Source organism: Pseudonaja textilis, chromosome 6, assembly GCF_049901715.1.
Source record: "Pseudonaja textilis isolate UNSWEBS1 chromosome 6, rPseTex1.2, whole genome shotgun sequence".
Taxonomy (NCBI): Eukaryota; Metazoa; Chordata; class Lepidosauria; order Squamata; family Elapidae; genus Pseudonaja; species Pseudonaja textilis.
In genome coordinates this window covers 20,223,368-20,242,455 of record NC_141995.1, presented here as the reverse complement: position 1 = coordinate 20,242,455, position 19,088 = coordinate 20,223,368, and the positions used below count along the sequence as shown (strand labels likewise).

Genomic DNA, 19,088 nt, shown 5'->3' with positions numbered 1-19,088 from the left:
TGAAAGTCGCTGAGAGCCAAACAAAAGGCTTCATTCTCTCCCGCTCTTCTTCCTCTCCCCCTCCCTCCCCTTTCACGACCCACCCACCCTCTTCCACTTCAAGAGCGACCGAAAGAGAGATTTTAGGATTAACCCCCATGGATTTATTTTTCCTTCGCATTCCTTATTGGGATACAAGAACTCGGCCCCCTGGCTCTTCTTCCCAAGGACACGAATGCGGGTTTTCACACGTGCAGTTGGGAGTGAGCCCCAGGGAAACCGTCTGATTCCACTCTTAACACCATGCGCCTGCCTGTGGTGGCCTACGGGGCATGTTTGATGCTTATAGAGTTGGCGAAATATTTTACCTTTTCAAATAAAATCGGCAGGACGAATGATAGGAGGACGTTAATTTCAAATGGCCTGCAAGTGGTAACGTTGTATCTGACGTTTAAACACTAAGGGACATTTTTTTAAAAAAGGTATCGATGGAATAAGAGTTTTTTTCCCACTAAAACAATTTTTATATTTTATAAATTCATCCTTCTCGTGTTTTTTTTTTTTTTACTCCAAGCAAGTGGGCCTAGATTTACAGCCATGCCGTAAGAAAGGATTTCCTTCCAACAAAAGAAACGAAAATGCTTAAAAATTTAATGGTCTCCAGTATTTTAAGTCGGTAGGCTGAAAAATCAGACACTTCAAAATGGCGCCCATTTCTTTGCGTCAGAACCGACCCATTTCTCAGCTTCCAACTACAGTAAAAGCGCTGAAATAAGAGCGCCAAACTAAAGCAACTTTATTTTTCATTGGGGGGGGTTAATTAGTTGTAGAATAGTTTTCCTTCCTTTTTTTAAATGAAACCCACCACAGCAAAATCAAATTTAACGGTGATGTGAAAACGGTTACGGTATTGGGGTTTAACAATGGATTTGATTTTGAAGGGCGTCCTGCGGGCACAATTTGTTGGCGGCGTTTTTAGGTGTGTCTGCGGATCAACTTTTGCAGTCATGGTGGGCATTTGTCTTTGCAATTGCTGTGATCGATTTTACTAATAATTTTGGGTTCACAGTTCAACAACATTCCCGATCTTCCCTAAATTGATCCTCCGTGTACACGGAAATACTCGCGCGCCGTTGTTTCTTGCCAGGGGGCGAAGGAGCCGAGCAGGCCGGATCTCTCCACCGTTCTTCTCTCAGCCACAGCTTTGCTCCCGAGGCGCGCCTGGCCCGGGATAGGCCCCGCGACCGCTTCTCCGGAAATCGCGCCAACTGCACGGCAGCCCCGCCGTTCGGAGACCGCCTTTCTTCCTCCGCCTCGCGCCTCGTCATTTTCGCAAATGAATGATCGGTGACCCCGGGTGAACCTGCTGGGGGCAGAGACAGCCGAGGAAATTCTACCCTGCGAGGCGCTTCTGGGGCTTGTAGGTCGCGAACCTTGTGGCGGAAAGGCCCTTTCGCGCCCCCGCGGCCCTCGCCGCCACCCACCCACCTTTTCCCAGCTGCAGCTCCGTAAAAAATAAAAATAAAAAAGGCGGAAAGGCCCCCTTTTTCTTCCCTCGTTTATGAAGCTGGCCTGAATGTTGGGAAGCCCGGTGGAGGGGTGGGGGGGTCTGAACGACTCCAGGCCCTTTTGCACCGGCTCCAAACGGCTCCAGGCCCTTTTGCACCGACCCCGCTCTTGGATTCAGCCTATCCGCTGCCGGCCCCCTCCGGGCCTCGATCCTCCTTTACCTCCTCTACGGCTCCCCTCTGGTTTCTTTAGTGAAACTTTCAATTAAATAAGGAGCCTGGGATCGGCTGTTCCTCCCTCCCTCCCAGGTCATAATCAGGCTCCCTTTCCCGCTCCTCTTCCGCCTGCCGCCGCGGTTCTTGATTTTTGTTTTTCCTTCTCTGTCAGCCGCTCGTTTCGGCTTTTCTGTCGCGCCCTGGGCTTTGGTTAAACCGACGTCCCTGGCCAAGAGACCCTGGAGCCCATGACTTCTACTGCGCCCCCAAGCTCGATATAGAGGTGGCTCTAACCTTTCTCTCCTTCATTCAGGGTCCATCCGTCCGAGTCCCCCCCTTTTTTTTCTTCCCCCACAATCCCCTTTCTTGGGCTTCGTCCTTTCCCAGCAGCAGCAGCAGCAGCAGCAGCAGCAACAGCTGGGCCGCCCCTGCCTTCTCCTCCTCCTCCTCCTCCCTCCGTTATTCATCCCTACCTTTTCCCCCTTCCTTCCCTCCCTCCCTCCGCTGCTCGGCTTGGCCGCCGACTTCAGTTTGGTGGAATCTTTGCTGACGTCACGCGACTCCCCCAGCCAAGCAGAGCGAGCCGAGCCGAGCGGAGTTGAGCGGAACTGGAGCCGCAGGAGAGCCCGAGTCAAGCAGGGGGGAGCCGGGTCGCCCGCCGAGAAGCTGCCCGCTGCCGCCGCCACCACCAACAACCCACCGGGGCCCGGTCTTCCCTCCCCTCCCTCCCCTCCCTTCCTTCCAGGGTCTGTTCGACACACACACACACACAGAGCCCGGTTTCTTCTCCCGGGGATCCTGCTGGGCTACCGCCCTTCTGCGACTCGGGCGGGCCTGGGGAGTTGGTGTTCTGGGCGCTGGCGGCGGTGCGATCCTTTCCCAGACCCTCTCCTCCCCGCCTGGGGATTTCTCAGCGCTTCAGGATCCAGGACCCATCCCCGCCGCCCAAGGCAGGAGCCATCGGAGCCCACTGGAGCCGGTAAGCCCGAGCCCGAAGGTGGACCGCGCAGTGGCCCTGGGCCGGCGGTGGGAGTTGTGGCGAGTCTGCGGATTGAGTCCAATTGGGGCGGATGGTCCCGGCTGGTGATTTTCTAAGGGCGCTCGGCTGGCTCCGAGACTTCGGCTTCCAGCGCTTGAATCAGGGGCTGCCGGTAGGGTCTCGTTCGTTTCCAGGTTCTCCCCTTGTCAGACTTAGACGACCGCGCTTTCCTTCTGGTTTCTCCTCTTCTTTTTTCCCTTGTGGCTAATAAAGCATGTCTTGGCATCCTGGCCTTGCAATCTCCCTGGGATTCCGACAGGAAAAGGAAGGAAGGAAGGAAGGAAGGGGGACAGAGAGAGAGCAGGTCCTTTTACGGAGCTTTCTCAAACGCAGTCCTTTGCAAAATATTATTGCCCGCCTTTATTGTCCTTTAATGTTTTTCATGCAGTCTTGGAAAAACTCGAGGAGGCCAAGGAGTTGCCCCAGTGAGGCTGAGTCTTGCTCTGTAACTGAAGTGTAACTTTCGTAAACACACAGTTACAATTACTGCTAGGACGGCTTACTGTGAGGTGCCTCGGGATTCTGAGACTTGGATGACTTAATTTTAGCGAGATCCTCCACATCCTATTTGTTTTCTTGTAGCCTCATTTAAAAAGCAACATTTTCTGGAGTTTGTGGCAGGTTTGTGTGTGTGGGGGGGGGTTTGCTTTGTCTTGCCTTGCCTTGCCTTGCCTTCTAACACCATCATATCCCTATTATTAAATCTGGTTCTTCGTCCAAAGGCAGTATAAAGAGTAATTCATGCTTCTTTTATTTTTAAAGAACAGTGAAGAAGACCTAAATTAAACAAGAAACCAGGCAGGAAATAAGGGTTCGGAAAAGGGGGAAGGGGTTTAGTTGGCTTTACAAAAGTCCCTTTACATTCCACAGGGTGAATACACCTTTAAAGAGAAATGCAACATTCTTCTCTTAATTTTTCAAATATTCCAAATAATGAAAACAAATCCAGCCCCCTACAATTTCTGGCTATGTCTTTTGATGCCCATCCACCTTCCTGACCTATTTTCGCACTTTTTCCGAGAAGTCCTATTTGTATCACTTAAGAATCTGGTCTATCTAAAATGCCATGAAAATGCAATTATGAGTCACTTGCTATTGATAAGGGAAGGGGGAACCCCCGCCCCCAGCAAAGACCGAATTCTAATCTGCAATGTGATGTATTTCATTTTGCCTTTCTGTAAAAGATGCACTTTATTTTATTTTAGCTATTTTTGGTTAGAGTGTGCACATATTGCTCATAAAAGCAATTTAAGTTTGTGAATTTTAAAACAATAAAATGAAAATAAGAGGCAAGTATATGAGGAAAAAGACTGGGTCCAGAAAAGGGTTCTAGTAGTAATATTGATTGGTGGACTCCAAATTATTTGGTAGAAGATTCCATTTATTGTTTTTATGGGATTGTTTGCATGTACTGTAAAAGCAGTCTAGCATCTGGGGCTAATATTAATAAAGCTTAACAGTAATTTCCAAGAACTTTCTCCTGCCACCTCCCCCAGTAGATAAATTTGCAGGTTGGGTGTTTAAAAATCAACAATTTTTTTTCTTGGCAGAAATCATGGTTCCTTTCTTCTTTCTCACTGTAGTCTTAACCTTACTTGCCCAACTAGTTTTAGCTTGGTACTGCCTTCCATCTAAATCTGGATAGACTTCAGCTGCAAATTCCTTTATTTCTCAACTGTCAGGAATCCTTGCAATCAAATAAATATTTATATTCCAAAATAAGCAAGAGCAAGATTTTGAAAACAATAGATGAATAGAACTCCTCATATATCACATTTTTTTTAAGAATAATATTTTCTAGTGATTCAATTTTTGGAAATGAAGGACTTAGAGCAAAAAAATAAATGCCTTGTCTGTCTCAGTGTGCTCAATTAATTAGCCAGTAAGGCAAGCAATGACCCTGAGAGTTTGAATTTATCCAGGGAAACCTGCTTGACAAAACCCACTTTAAGGACCCTCCAAGAGAAATTAAAAGGGACCATCAACTGCCTTTCTCTAACAGTTTCACTACAGATTTCAAATTAGGCCTTCGTGGTGGGGAAAATGTCGTCTTCTGCTTCTTCTGCTCAGGGCATCTTGCATGTCAGTCTTGACTCCTGAAAAATAAAAAACTTATGACCTTTTCCATGTGTCCCCTGGTCCACATATATTAAACTGAAGCAGCAGTCCAATTGCACCCATTGCTGGCACCCAGTTCTATTCTAAAATACCTAGGAATGCCTGATGGCTTGGAAAGTAATGACTCTGATTTGAGATCTTAAGGCCAGTCCAGGTGGAAAGAAGTCAGCAATCTTTCCTAGCTTCTAGGAATTTTCTCCCTGGAGCAAGAAAAGGCACCTTCATCTGAAAAATAGTTTTCCTTGTGAGACACATGTTTTGTAAGTCGGCTTAATTAGGCTGGAGGGGTATTGCCCTCATCATCCTCATCATTAAGTCAAGGGGATTATTGTTCATCTTCCTGGCTGTTTCTGATTAGCCAGTTAGACAGAGCTGTCCTGTTCCCTCCAAGGATTTCTGAGAAGGCTCAGAAGGATAAGTTGGTTAAGAGTGAGTGCCCGTTAACTTTAACACGCCGAAATGGTGAAGGGGGATATTGGGGAATGGGGATGCTAAATTACCCAACTGAAGAGGACATGAAAATTTTCTATCCGAATTACCATAAGTAAACATTTGAAGCCTGGACTAATAACCTCCCATCTGTGTTACTTCATATTGAGTTAGTTGAGAGCTCTGGTAATGATTTTTGTAATGTCTCCCAAACAGACATCTCAATCAGGCGCTAATCTTGTTCCTTTTTTTTTTTCTTAACACTTCTTTTTAGTGTTATTATGCCTGTTCTGTTCTGTTGTGCTCTGTTAAGTTTAAAAAGTAGTCTTCAGAAGAGTTAAAAGTTGAAGTGAAGGTGGCATCTAAAGCAGGGGTCTCCAACCTTGGCAACTTTAAGAGTTGAAGTTCACAAGTCTTAAAGTTGCCAAGGTTGGAGACCCCTGATCTAAAGTGTTAAAGCCCCTCTCCCAGCCTTGTCCAGCCAAAGGAGAAAGGCAGAGAAGGGGGGTGGTTCATTGCTTTTCTTGTCCCCTGTTTCCTCCCCATCCCAAAAAGGCCTCCCCTTGAAGCTGCACTGGAGAGGCTGCCTCCTCTACCTGGAAAAGGGGTTCAGACTCTCGATTTGGGCTTGCATTCTCTACCAATAAGCCAGAGACCCCGGAGAGTGCAAATTCAGACCCAGACCTTCCTTTTTTCCCCCAAGAACAATCCACACTAGTGATTTATAGCAACATCAGCCAGTCAGTGCTGTGGCGGTACAAAGGCTATCTCCATGTCTCCATCACTGTTATAGTGGCATGGCGATGGCTCAGTGAAGTAAACACTGCAAATCTTTAGAAGTGGAAAAGAGTATCTGTGGAGAGACACACCTGTTCCTATCTCTTGAAAAGCATGTCCCTTCCCACGAGGTGAAAGTGACAACCATCAAACCTTCCTGCTCCTCTATGTAAATCACAGCATTGTTAAGCTGAATATCTTGATATGCTCTCCTGACTCAAAGATGTCAGCTATTGATTTATTCCAGTGGATTTAGACAAGACTAACATTTCATAGGATCATGCTGGGTGAGCCCTTGTTATCTCACAAGCAGCCCAACTTTGGTTTTATTTGGGAGTCTGTTGCACTGAATCACATAAGCTTTGCTTTCAGGTAAATGCGCAGCCTTAAGACCATAATTTTGTGAGGGAGGCTGCAGTCCATAGGGCTGAGTTCCTCGGTGAAACCAATCTCGCTCTTGTTGATTTGAATTAATCAATCAGTAAAATCCAGCAAGTTTAGACAAGCCCATTTCTAGGGAAACAGATTGTAAAAGCTGGGATTCCACATCACAGATGGATGGATGGAAAAAATGTGCTATTCCAAATGTAAGAGGGGAAAAATTAGTTTTGGGTAGTTAAAATTGAAGCAAGCTTTTTATGACGCACACCGGAATGAATAGAACTTTCACACTAATGCATGTTTATTGCATTGATTCAAGAGATTTCTTATTTCCTTTATTCAGGATGAGATTTTCTTTTTCTTTTTATTTCTTTCTTTCTTTTGCCTTGCTGCATGCAGCATCCCTTAAAAAAAAAACTCTGTGAGAAAATCCACTTTCCCCCTTAATTATATAACCCCTACAAATCTATGTGCATTGAAACGGTTCTGTCAGGAGAGAAATATCCCAGGGCCACTGGGCATTTGTCAGATTCCAGGCATGAATCCACATTAGGTTTGCATCAGTGGACTTGGTGTGTGTGTGTGTGTGCGCGCGCATGTGTGTGTGTTTGTGTGTGTGTGTGTGTGAGAGAGAGAGAGAGAGAGAATTTATTTTAAAATGAAATTTATGCAAAGTCAAAATTCAAATTCAATGAATGAGAACGCTAGATGGTCTTCAGTTTCTTCCAAAGTCCAAAGCTTAAATCAAGTTGATTGCCTGAATTTAATCTTTCATTTCTTTGGCTAAAGTATCAGCATTTAAAGCATGTGAAATACATCTGCTTCACTCCCTGCATTGAGCTGCACAGAAAAAAGAGATTTGCAGGTGTATACACACACACACACAAGCCACTTGGGGCGTGAGGAGGAGGAAGAGGAGGAGGAGGAATAAACTTCATGGGGATGACCTCAAATCAGGGGTGTGTGCAGAATCTGGCCAAAAAAAGTTGACACCTATAAAGAAGAGGTGAATTTTGGATTGTGTGATTGTGTGCACCATTTTGAGTTTGTTAACTACACCTTGTGGACCCCTCTGGAGCTAAGCTTGATTCTTGAAAAAGCCCAGTCTGCTCTTGGGCTTTTTATACTAGCTTTCCAATCTCATAGCTTAAGTGCCCTTTCCCCCAATTTCGAGACTTCACCATGCTAGCTGGCATCTACCGGAGCTTAAATCAAAGTATTTGTCTGGAAATTATGGGAAAGTGGCATCAATCTTTAGGTATACCTTTGTTGTAATTTTATGAATTTATTCATTATATTTATGGTTTTATTTTAAGGGTATCACCCAGAGTCACTTTGGGGCAAGACTGGTGGCAAACAGAATAAATAAATAAATAAATAAACAAACAAACAAATACATAAATAAATAAGCATCTAGAGTGGCCCGTTTTTCCTTCCCCATCCGTTATTGAAGGGTGGTTCGTTTAAGGCAGAGGCTTGCTTTGTTTTTCTTTAAAGCGTTGTTGTTGTGGTGGTTGTTGTTGTTTAGTTTGACTTCGTGAAGCTGACATTTATTTCACATGTTATCTCAATGCCAACCATCTGATGTTTTGCAGATAACGGGTTATGGAGTCCAACTGCCGTAAACTTGTCTCGGCTTGCGTCCAGTTAGGTAAGAAACATGTTTCGCCTTTGGTCAGAATGACTTGCAGTTTAAGGTCGAGGTGTGCTTGCACGCCATTTCCCTGTCGACCGTTTTCAAAAAGAGAGAGAGAGAGAGAGAGAGAGAGAGAGAGAGAGAGAGAGAGAGACCGACCTTAAAGGAGGGTGGTATACATCTCTATAATGGGGGACATTACGGGAAGCCCAGTCAGGAGCAAAATTCAGGGCTCAGAGAAACCTACTGGAAATTCTGTAGCCCACCCCCTCCCCGGTTTATTGATTGGGTGAGAATTCAGGCATCCTCCGTCAGTCAAATGCTGCCCCGGACCCTTGTACCTCTTGGGGCTTGCAGCCAAAAGCTTCGTGGAGCCGCGAGCCTTCCAGGAATCCGAGGGCCTGATTCGCCTTGTCGCAAACTGAGGAGGACAAGCAGCTCCTATGGGAAGATGGAAGTGGGGGAGAAAGAGAAAGAAAGAGGGTCAACAGAGGCCTAGGGAGAGCTGGGAGGTTATAGGGTTCTCCAAGAGGACTAGCGCAGGGGTCTCCAACCTTGGCCACATTAGCCTGGAGGACTTCAACTCCCAGAATTCTGGGAGTTGAAGTCCTCCAGGCTTAAAGTGGCCAAGGTTGGAGACCCCTGGACTAGTGCCTTCACCGTCGCCTTTCCCAATGGCATGGGGTATCCCTCAGGCCCCCAAGCTCCATCATCCCCACCTAGCCTAGCCTAACCAGTGAGGACTTCAACTCTCTCTCTCTCTCTCTCTCTCTCTCTCTCTCTCTCTCACACACACACACACACACACACACACACACACACACACGCCTGCCCTCTGAGGAACCAACAGCCTTCTCTTTCCCTCCTAGGGGTACAACCTTCGACCGTCGAATGTCTCTTCTCCAAAGACCCTGATGTTAAAAAGGGGGACTTCGGTGAGGCTCCGGAAGGCAGGAAAGAGGCTTCCAGCAGCAAACTCTTCGGCAGGCCCCACCCCAGCGCCAATGGTGAGTCGAGGCGGCCCGCTTCTGCCTGCTCAGACTGTGGAGTGGGGGGAAGATCCACCCCCCCATCGTGAAACCATCCTTCTCGCCCCCCCCCCCCAGGCTCTAAGGACGGCGGTGGGGCGAGCTCACGGCTCCCACGACCAAGGCAGGCTCTTGGCTGAGCCCGGGGGAAAATCCCGGGGGTGGGCGCCGCAGTGGGAGAGGAGGGGCCACGAGGGGAGAGCCAACATAGGGGAGGGGGGGTCTCCCCTCTCTCCCAAAGCTTCCTGAGCAGCTGTTGGCTCGTCTGCGGCGAGCCCGGGCGAGGGTTTTGCGCGCGCTCTCAGTTTTCCTCGCAGCGCAGGGTGGCGAGCTGAAGGCAGTGCAAGGGCGCCCTCTGCTGGTGAGGATGGGTGCGGTGCGGAGAGTCGCTGGGGTGAAAACCTGCTTTGTCAAAGGGAAATGGATCGGGTTGGGTTTTGTTTTTTGTTTTTCCTGGGAAGGGGAAATATTTTGTATTGAGCAAGCATATTTGCCAGAAAATGCTACTGGCGTGCCACTCTTGTCGATTTTCTTTTACCAAAAAAAAATTGTAAAAAGTTGATTCGTCGGTATTCGAAGCGTTCGCCATCTAAGATACAACACTATTGCTTACAGGGTTAGGTGTAGAAACTAGGACCAAAGGTTGCAGCGGCAATGATAGGTCTTTGCTTTTTGCCATCCTCGGAAATAGACAAATGGCATTTTTTCTTGTTTCTTTCAGTTAAGTATCAATGTTTATTTTAAAAAAATATGTCCCGGGTATATTATTAAAAATATCTTTATTAAAGCGAGTTTAGCGGCCTGAATTGCTTCCCAATCCAAAATGCACCATAGGGAAAAGGAAAAACAGCCCTTTTGGTTTTTAAACCAACAACCTGGAAATAAAAATAAACGTGATTTTTTTTTCTTTTTGCAGTGGTATACAGTATATTACGATCATAATATGATGGCTCTGGATGTTCTTGTTTTTAGAAGGCAGTTGTGTATAATTAGCAGAAATGCCATTTCGTTAATACCTCCAAGATAATAACAACTTTCTTTGGAGCATTGTTTATGCAGATGGGCATGGTTGTTTATGAGAAATCTCAGGAATGGTTAAATCCAATTGCTTCCTAATTGGAAAAATTCCACTGAGTTCCATCCTTTCTCTCTAGAAAGGGGCAGAAGTGCCACTCAAGTTGTTTCAAAAGCATTGTTACCCACCATGCGTAGGAAGGGGATTCAGGCATTAGCTCGCAATCCTCCCATCACCCGCGATTGCCCCACTGGATTCCTTGGGGTGATTTTAGCACAAACGAATTTATTTCGCATGTGTCCGCGGCAGGGGGGAAAAAAAGACATTGAATATGACCCCCTTCACCTAAATTACAGCTTCTGTGATTTCTAGCCAGGGGGATGGAGTGCAGTTGACGCTGCCGATTGTGGTGATCTAACACTTTTGCCCGGAGAGTCTGGCCCTCCCCTGGTGATCTGGTCAAAAGAACAATGTTTGCCATAGAGATTTGCTGAAAAGGAAGTGTATACAAACGCCCCGCTAGTTCGGGGCAATTCCGCTGAATCGATTGCATTGGGGGCGGGGGGGGGGCGAGGTCTCAGCTATTCAAGGGACGAGTAAAATTCGACTGGGCGTGAACCTCATCTGTCCCTGCAAACGCGCAGGAGCGGTGGCATTTGCTGCCGCGGAGTTGCGCCCGTGCAAAAATTCGATGCCACCCTTGAAAAACCCCTTTGTAAGACAATAAAAGCGAATTGGCTGGAGGCCTGGGCCTCCGCCGCCAAGCTGACCGAAGAGATCCTGAAGTGTTTTGACTCGAAACAAAGGGACACCTTTTCCAGGCGAAAGATTCCTCGGTAGGCAAAACAAAAATCCCTCCCGTACAACGAGAATGCTTCTGAGAACGATGACTTGGGAAATCAGCTTGAAAGGTACAGTTATCAAGATGTTAAAAGCAAACAAGAACCCTTTCCAAGAAGAATCGAGTGTTGAAGAAAGCCAGTTCAGGGGATCAGGGTTGCCTGCTGCAGTAAGATCCAGGCCCGGAGGTGGGATCCTCACACACACAAAAAAGCAACCTTGATTTAGGAGGGAGACGGGATCCAGAACAGGAAGTACCTCCATACTCTGTCGATGCCCTGAGTCGAATTAGGTGGAAACTTCTATAAGCCTAGCAGAAACGTTCTTCTCCAGAGCGGCTCACCCAACAGAAGATATTGGCTGCAGAGCCCTGACTAGATGAATTTCACTTCTCGATGAAGAAAAGTTGACTATCCCCCCCCCCCACATCACAACCTCCCCTGCAAAACAAATTATGATTTTTCTAACCATTCATTCTGCATCATGAGCTTTTTTATCTTATTCATTCCCAGTCCTGTGCAATATGCCACAAGGTCCTTTTTCTTTTTTATTCTCTTGAATTCAAAAGGAAATGGCCAAAGATTGTCCTTAGTTTTTTAGAAAAAAAAGAGAGAAAATCAACTTTAACTAAAGGTGGATTTTTTTAAAAAAAAAAAACTGTTTTGGTGCTAAGCTGAGGACCAGATGGTACGATATTGGAGAAGAGACTCCAGGGCTAAACATATCCTGAGTGAGAATGATGGAGTTGTCAATAGGACTCAACCACTTTTCAAACCTTCCGCTTGTTAAAATTCTACACATCGGAATGAGAAAATTAAGAAAATTGCAATCCCACCCATGGAAGGATTGGGGCCTTGGGTGGGAACAGGCTACGTTTTGTATTTTAGAAAGTGATCACAAAGCCATGTGGCATTTAAAAGACATAAACAGATAAGATGCATCTGTCCAAATGCCATAGATGTTAAGAATAAAAGCTTCAGGAAATGTTTAACACAAGTGAGTTTGAAATGGCTCAAAAGTATGCCTTGTAGCCTGTATCCTTCCCCACTTCCTGTTTTCCTTCATGAGGCTTACTATCTTAGGTAGACCAGTCTTATTCCCCAGTAGAGTGCATAGGATTATTGTTTTTGGCAGCTATCCCGTGTTTAGCAAAAAGAGCTTCAAAAGCAGATCTGAAAAAGATTTCTGATAAATTCATTCAATGAAATGAATGACCGCTGTCCCCAATAAAATCATTTTAAGGAGCCAGTTAGTTTCAGGGACAGTTGTGTATCCATTTCATTCCAAAACCTATTTGGCAAAGTGAGAAAGAAAGGAGGCTTCCATTGATGGATTTTAGGCAATTCCATTGCTGTCTTTTGTCTGCTTGCAATCCTGGAATCATCACTGAAGCTTCACCTTCAAAAGAAAGGATTCATTTTGTTAAAGATCTTTTGCAGTGAAACTCATACAGCTTTTTTGTTTTAAATGCAGTGAGAAAGTTTGAGCAAAACAATTTTCAAATGTCACAAAAATACCCATATTTTGACTTCCTTAACCAAATACTCAACAACCTTGCTATTCCAGGACACTCCAAGAGTTGCTGGACCACACATCTACTCATAATCTCTAGGGGGTTTTTGGCCAATGGTTGAGGGTAATGGATGCTGTAGATGAGCGCATGTGTTGTTCAATACATTCTCTCATAGGGTAGAGAGTGGGCAGTTTGTAAAACAAGACATTCTTCTTCTATGCAATGGTTCAATGCACATTTAACTTGGAATAATTCTTCTTGAATTCAGTGGGGCTTACTGGTGAATAAATATATGTTTGATCTTGCTATGAAAAGAACTGAAATGCAAATGCTGCTGACTAGTTTACCATAATTCAATTATTTGGAATATGTTGAGGACTATTCAGCACAGTAGCTCTTTGATCAATCCAATGACATCTGAGAACTCTAACCTTAAAATGTATTTCATTCAAAGGTCTTGGAAAGACTTTTTGACTTTCTGCAATCCTTAAAACAAATTCTCCAAGCAGATGCAATTCCAAGGCTTTACTTAAGCAGGAGGTGCTGAATTCACTGGATTGGGGTTTTGTTTTTGTTTTAAAAATACAGAAGTGGAAAAAGGGTCCAATTGGAACAGCCTTGCTTGTGACAAACCGGTTTTTCTAAGTCTGGGTGGGATGTTTGCTAAACAGGCTTCCTAGAAAGTAAACTGCCCTGAACTTAGGCAGAAAACAACAACAGTGTTATTCTGGGCAGTGCTTCAATTTAAACTGACAAGTATTTAATTGAAATCTTAATGTCCAGGTAAGCTAGGCAAATGTGAATATCACTTATTTTAGAAGTCTAATTCAAAGGAAGTACTGAGAAAGGTTTACAAGTTAAGTTGCCTATTTATCCTTCTTTCTTTATTTTTAATGGAGACATGTTGCTAGGGGGATTAATCCTTCATAGATTTTAAATATGTTAATTGACCCCAAACAATTCTTCAATTCAGCACCACTTAGCTTAAATTTGGTGTTGCTTTTATTGTTGTTTTAATGCACACCTTTGAAGATGCATTTTATTTGTAAAGGACAATACTTTTTTAAAAAGATAATATTAGTGACTGCCACACAAGTCTAACATTAAAATCTATCTATCTATCTATCTATCTATCTATCTATCTATCTATCTATCTATCTATCTATCTATCTATCTCCAGCCATCTAGCCATTCTTGTATTCATTCTTCTTGTTGTAATATTGTTATTACAAACTATACAAAGATTCAACTGCTTTGAAATTAAAACTATATATTTGTGTTTGTATTGAATTATTGATTTATATCCCAATGTATACAAAAGTCTCTCCTCAACTTTCCCACAACAGCCCTGATAGGTAGGTTAGACTGAAAGAATAATTGGCTCAAAATTACCCAATGAGGGTTGAGGGTAAACTTTCTTCTGAGTCTCCTCAATCTTGGCCTTTACCTTCATCACCCTGTCAACAATACAGAGTGATTCCAACTGATTCCAATCAATTTGGAATGACAAATCACATTATATTGGTCCAAATTGATGTTGGTAGTTTTGGCGTAAAAACACACATACACCAATGTGTAATGATCCAGTTGAATCCCAAACTTAATAAAATGGCTATTTGAACCAATTTAATTTCAAAACCAGCCTTAATCAGATCTGATCAGTTCATAAATGTGTAACATTTACATGTTGCTATCCAACTATAGTTGATACCTGTTAGCATAAGGATATCAGAAAAGCTAACTGAATGAGGCCAAGAGTATTTTGTGTCTGTCTTTGTTTCCATGTCAATGGGATGCCTTAATGCAGTGTCCCTGAGCAACTAATACTCTGTAGGAATGAAATATTTTATTCATTGATCCTAACTAAAAGTCGTTAATAGTCTTATTGTACTTGCCTTCCTAGATGTCTATGTACACAACATCTTTTAGGGCTTTTTAAAATGCTCTCCTGTATAGAAATTCATTTCATTTTAATGCAAGCACTAAAATATGTAATTTATTGAGCAACATTTGCTTGGTCAGATAATGTATTTTTCATTTCAATTCATAAAAAAAAATCTGCAAGGCAATACAAAAGGTCTAAGAGGCTGTGTATCTTAGAGAAGAAGTTGAACCTCTTCTGAGTAGTTCTCCGCACTGAACTCCACTCAGAACTGAACTGGGACCTAATGTTGTTATTGGGGAAGTCAGCCATCTGAGTTGAGTGGGAAATGTTTCCAGAGAAATGCTAAATTTGGCATTAAGTGAGTTTTGGGATGCTTAAGGACATACATCTTTAACGCTGTACCGGGAAAAAATCCCCACTGAATTCAACTAGCTTGTTTTGGGTGGACACACATCCAATATAGAAGATGCAGTTTATCTGAGAGACCATGTCACCCCTCTGGGATTGGCCTGTCCCATTCATGCCACCAGAGGAGGCATGCTGTGGGCCCTCTTCAGTCCAGGAAGAAGTCCTTCTCTGCTGTGGTTCCTGTCCTCTGAAACATCTTGCCTCTCCCCCCCCCCATGTGAGGTTGGCCCCAATCCTCCTATCCTTTCCTAAGCCTAAAGACCTGTCTCTGCCAGTTGGCCTGTGGCCCCAATTGGAGACCAGTTCAATGGTGGTGGTCCAACAGATCCCACCTCTCCCATTCTGCCCCTGCCTTCCCCATGTATCCTTGATTTTAAATTCTTGCTTTTAATTTATTTATGTTCTATAGTTACTTTATGGTAGGGTGGGCAGCCAATACACAATTTAATAAACAAACAAATACATAAATAAATAAATGTGTATATATAAGGATGTTAAAGGGTGTCATCCTATCTAGTTGTAAAGTTTCCAAAGAGTTTTATTCTTCAAAGGGCTTATACATCAGTTTCCCATAGGCAGAATGTTAGTTTATCTCAATTCACTGCAGAAAGGGCGCTCCCATGTCCCGATTGCTTCAGCTCAAAATGTCAAGTAATGCTCTGGGTAATTTTTCAGGGTTTTCCTGTAACTGACCTATGGATCTGCTTCAGATTTAAGAAACAAACAAAAAAAGAATCCTTGGATTACATTTTATAATACAACACAATGCATCTTTCTTCAGAATTCAATTCTGAATCAACGTTCTGATTCACTAAATTCCAAATAAGTGTGTCTACAACTGCAAACTTAAGGGTTCTTCCTGCCCTAGATTTATCATATATTTTTGTTAGTGCATGCAGCCTTTTAATAGAAGATCAACTCGGTGGGACTTTATTCTGAGTAAAGGTGTTTAGAATAATTTCAGCAACCAGAAAGCCATCTGGGCCACAGACCTATTTCTATACCATATTTCAAACCTGAAACCACATCAAGCAATATAGAAAACAATGGGACTATTCTTACATGTGTGGAATCTCTCTTCTAGAATAACCTTTATGATGAGAAGCCTTAGGCCTCAGATTTCTAAACCATTGTCAGTTTTGTTGGTGTCCTGGTAGTTTTTATAGTTTGTAGGGGAGTCAAGGTCCCTGAAGATTTTCTTGGGAAACAGGAATATTTCTTAAGTAAATCTATTATGCTGAAAACCTAATGAAATGATATGGTTTACTTCTGAGTAAACTACTTAGGCACAGGAATTAATCCCTTTAGAATTAATTTAATTAATAGGATCCCTTAGGATCTTTAAAAGAAGAGTTTACTTTTGAGTAAGCTGCATTAGGACCCAATTATTCAATTGATTTTGCAGGGAAGAATGTATTATTGTCACATATCCTATTTTTCAATATATGGTGGCTTCCAAAGTATGTTACAATTAGGATGATAAATAAATTGCCCCAGAAAAGTAGCAAATGAACAAAAAAAAAAACAGAAGAACATTTACAACCCAAAGTTCTTTGGACCCACATTGGTGGTTGTTGTTTTTTTTTTACACAAATTAATTATAGTTCTAAATAAACTGGCTTAGAAATTTTCCTCTCTGAATTCTTTATCCAAGAATTAGTAGACCGCTTTTTATGAGTTAACCTTCTTTATAGGATGTTTTCAAAAGACTGGGAGAATGGGAGGAATGGAAACTGCCAAACACTACACGCATAAATTAAAGTGAATACACTTGAATCTGGGTATACATTTGTAGACTGCCTGGTTTAAGGTTTTCTAAATTTAATAGCATAACAATTTCCTGGGCCATCTGTATGACTCAGGCCTTTAACTTAGTATGGTCATGTCACTGTGTGTGTGTGTGTGTGTGTGTGTGTGTGTGTGTGTGTTTAATAAAATGGTAGATTAACTTTTAACTTATTCTGCCATAACTGCCTCCCTTTTTAAAGTATTTTCAACTATCTTTATTTGTCTGGTTCTGGTTCACAGGCATTTTTATCTTCAGTGTTTTGTTTTAAGAATGCATTGGCTACTGTAGCACCTTTGGGGTTTTGCTAGTGGGGCCTGTGCCAATCCAAGCAAACATTCCATCTACAGTATTCCTCAAAAAGGCAGAAATTGTGTTCGTAATGGAGGAGGAATGCGATTTTGCGATATTTGATTTTTAAGGAATGGTTTAGTTGCCCTCCGCTCCTTGCATAAAGAGAACTCCAACCAAAGCATGAAGCAGGACTTGAAATGATCAAATGAATCGATACTTTTCCTTTGGGGCATTAGATCAGATAAGCTAAACTTAGTTTTCTTTTAGTATTTGGAATTTTCTACACTTCTTCTGCTCTCTTGGCTCCGAAGGATCATAAACATGGCGAAGACAAAATGACCTGACTCTATGATGACAATGACACTGTTGATAAGAAAGGGAGGGAAGGCTGTGGTGTAGATGCAATCCTGGAAGTTTTAATAACCCCTATCTCCAAGATGTCTGAACTCTCTTGGTCCTTCCATCTATCGCTTAGAGAACGGGCCCAAATGCCCTCAGCTGCTTCGATCAGCTTTTGCAAACTTCTCTAATAGGCTGTCCTTAAATCTTTAATCACATCTCCCATCATTTCTGCTGGCTCAGCCAACCAGTACCCTGGGACCAAGCTTTGGTCCATGGAATTCTTTGGGAGTCTGCAAATCCATTGCACAGCCAGTTCCTAAAGTGCTGTTATTTGGACATAACCAGACTGTGGAAATGTGCAACATATAGAAAGATAGTGTGTTGGGCAATTGTAATTAATTTCCCTCAATCTGGTGTCTGGACTATAATTCCTATAATTATCAAACAATGTGCCTCTTATATTCCAGAACAATTGGAAAGACATCAGGGTAAGGAAGAGCATTGCTTACTCATTGAAATATGAAATAGTGAAACCAGAGTGCTGAGTTTGACCACACAGAACAAAATTCAAATCCCACCTCCATTATTTAGCTGATAAGTTGGTCTGGGGACATGGCATTAAAATCTTTTTATAGACTTTTCTCCAAGGCATTCTTAGACAGCCAGTTAAAACTCAAGCAATCACAACTTGTCCATTTATTGTGAAGTATATTACTGTTGAAGTTTTCAACTAAACAAAAACATTGTTGTGGAGTTTTCATTCCACTTTTTCGGACCACTCTTTTTTTTTTGGCTTTCTCGGGACTATGTTTAAAAAGAGCTCTCAGAGCAGAGTGGCTGAAGGGTTGGGAAGAATGTCAGTAAACGAAGGGTAGGAAGAACCTGCAAAGGGGCAGGGAAAGACCAAGGACCTGTTCTCCAAAGCAAGACACTTCCTTTAAAGCAGGCCTGTCCAACCTTGGCAACTTGGAGGCAACTTGTGGGCGTCCACAAGTCTTAAAAGTTGCCCAGGTTGTCGGAGACCCCTGCTTTAAAGAACAAGTAGATTTGCCTGACTTGTCTGTTCCCAACCGCTCCGCACGGAATCCAGTCGCAGTCTTTCTGCAAAACGCTGGCGACAAGCTACTTTCGGCTCCTGGGGCAGACACGCGTGCAAATGTAGACAACGCATACAAACACACACACACACACACACAAACCCGCTCCCATCCTACGGGCTGCGCCTTCGTCGTTCTCGGTTCCTAATTTATGCAACCTGGTTCGATCGGCCGTGCGGAGAGGGCGCCGCGCAACGAAAGCTTCGGCCGTGAGCAGGAATACGCTAATGGGGCGATCTGAGGTCTCCTTAATCCTACCTTTAAAAACTAAAAAACCCTCCCCGTCGCCTTCCTAATATTGACTGAATGGGTGGAATTAATGGCTCTTCGTCAAGGCGAGTCGCCGGGAATCCGAAAGGCACCAAGCCACCCTTCTCTCTTTCGCGCTCTTTGTTTTCGCTTGAAAGGCAACGGGTTCTTGCTCGAAAAGGCTTTGCCAGCCACCGAGATCGAACGGGGAGCGAGCATCGCCCAAAGGCTTGCGGATCTAAGGCGGCGTTTCTCATCCGAGACCACTTGACGATGGGTGGACTTCAGCTTCCACACTTTCCCAGCCTGCTGAATAAAGTCCACCCATCTCTAAGTTGCCGAGGTTGAGAACAACTGATCTAAGGAACAGTGAGGGAATGAGAGGTGTGTGTTTGTGTCTGTCTGTCTGTCTCAGGAGAGGAAGATACGTCCATTCCTTTTTCGTTTTTTGCTTGCTAGCTATTCTTTCTCTACCGACTGTTTCTCCTTTCTTCTCTTCTTTCCCTTCTTCCCAATATTTTCTGCTTGCTTGTTGTTCCTGTTCTGTT

General features: G+C 43.7%; 1 protein-coding gene and 1 long non-coding RNA gene across 4 annotated transcripts in view; one reads left to right on the top strand and one right to left on the bottom strand.

The window, feature by feature from the left end:
• PITX2 (paired like homeodomain 2) overlaps positions 1–19,088 on the top strand; it is a 40,134-nt gene that overhangs the window by 3,847 nt on the left and 17,199 nt on the right. Inside the window, exons 1-3 of one of the 2 annotated variants that reach the window (XM_026698211.2) lie at positions 1,824–2,682; positions 8,043–8,098; positions 8,953–9,090. In XM_026698211.2, the coding sequence (XP_026553996.1) occupies positions 8,053–8,098; positions 8,953–9,090 (184 nt within the window). In that variant the 5' untranslated portion in view covers positions 1,824–2,682; positions 8,043–8,052. Of the gene's footprint in view, positions 1–1,823; positions 2,683–8,042; positions 8,099–8,952; positions 9,091–19,088 lie in introns of those variants that run through there. The other variant, XM_026698210.2, reaches the window with a different exon arrangement.
• On the bottom strand, positions 521–2,126 carry LOC148125409 (uncharacterized). Of its 2 annotated transcripts, none has more exons than XR_015744077.1 (2): positions 1,998–2,126; positions 521–1,342 (listed from the first exon to the last, which is right to left on the bottom strand). It is a non-coding gene; the product is annotated as an uncharacterized LOC148125409 (long non-coding RNA). The 2 variants fall into 2 exon arrangements; XR_015744076.1 differs by having other exon boundaries at positions 521–1,345; positions 1,998–2,125.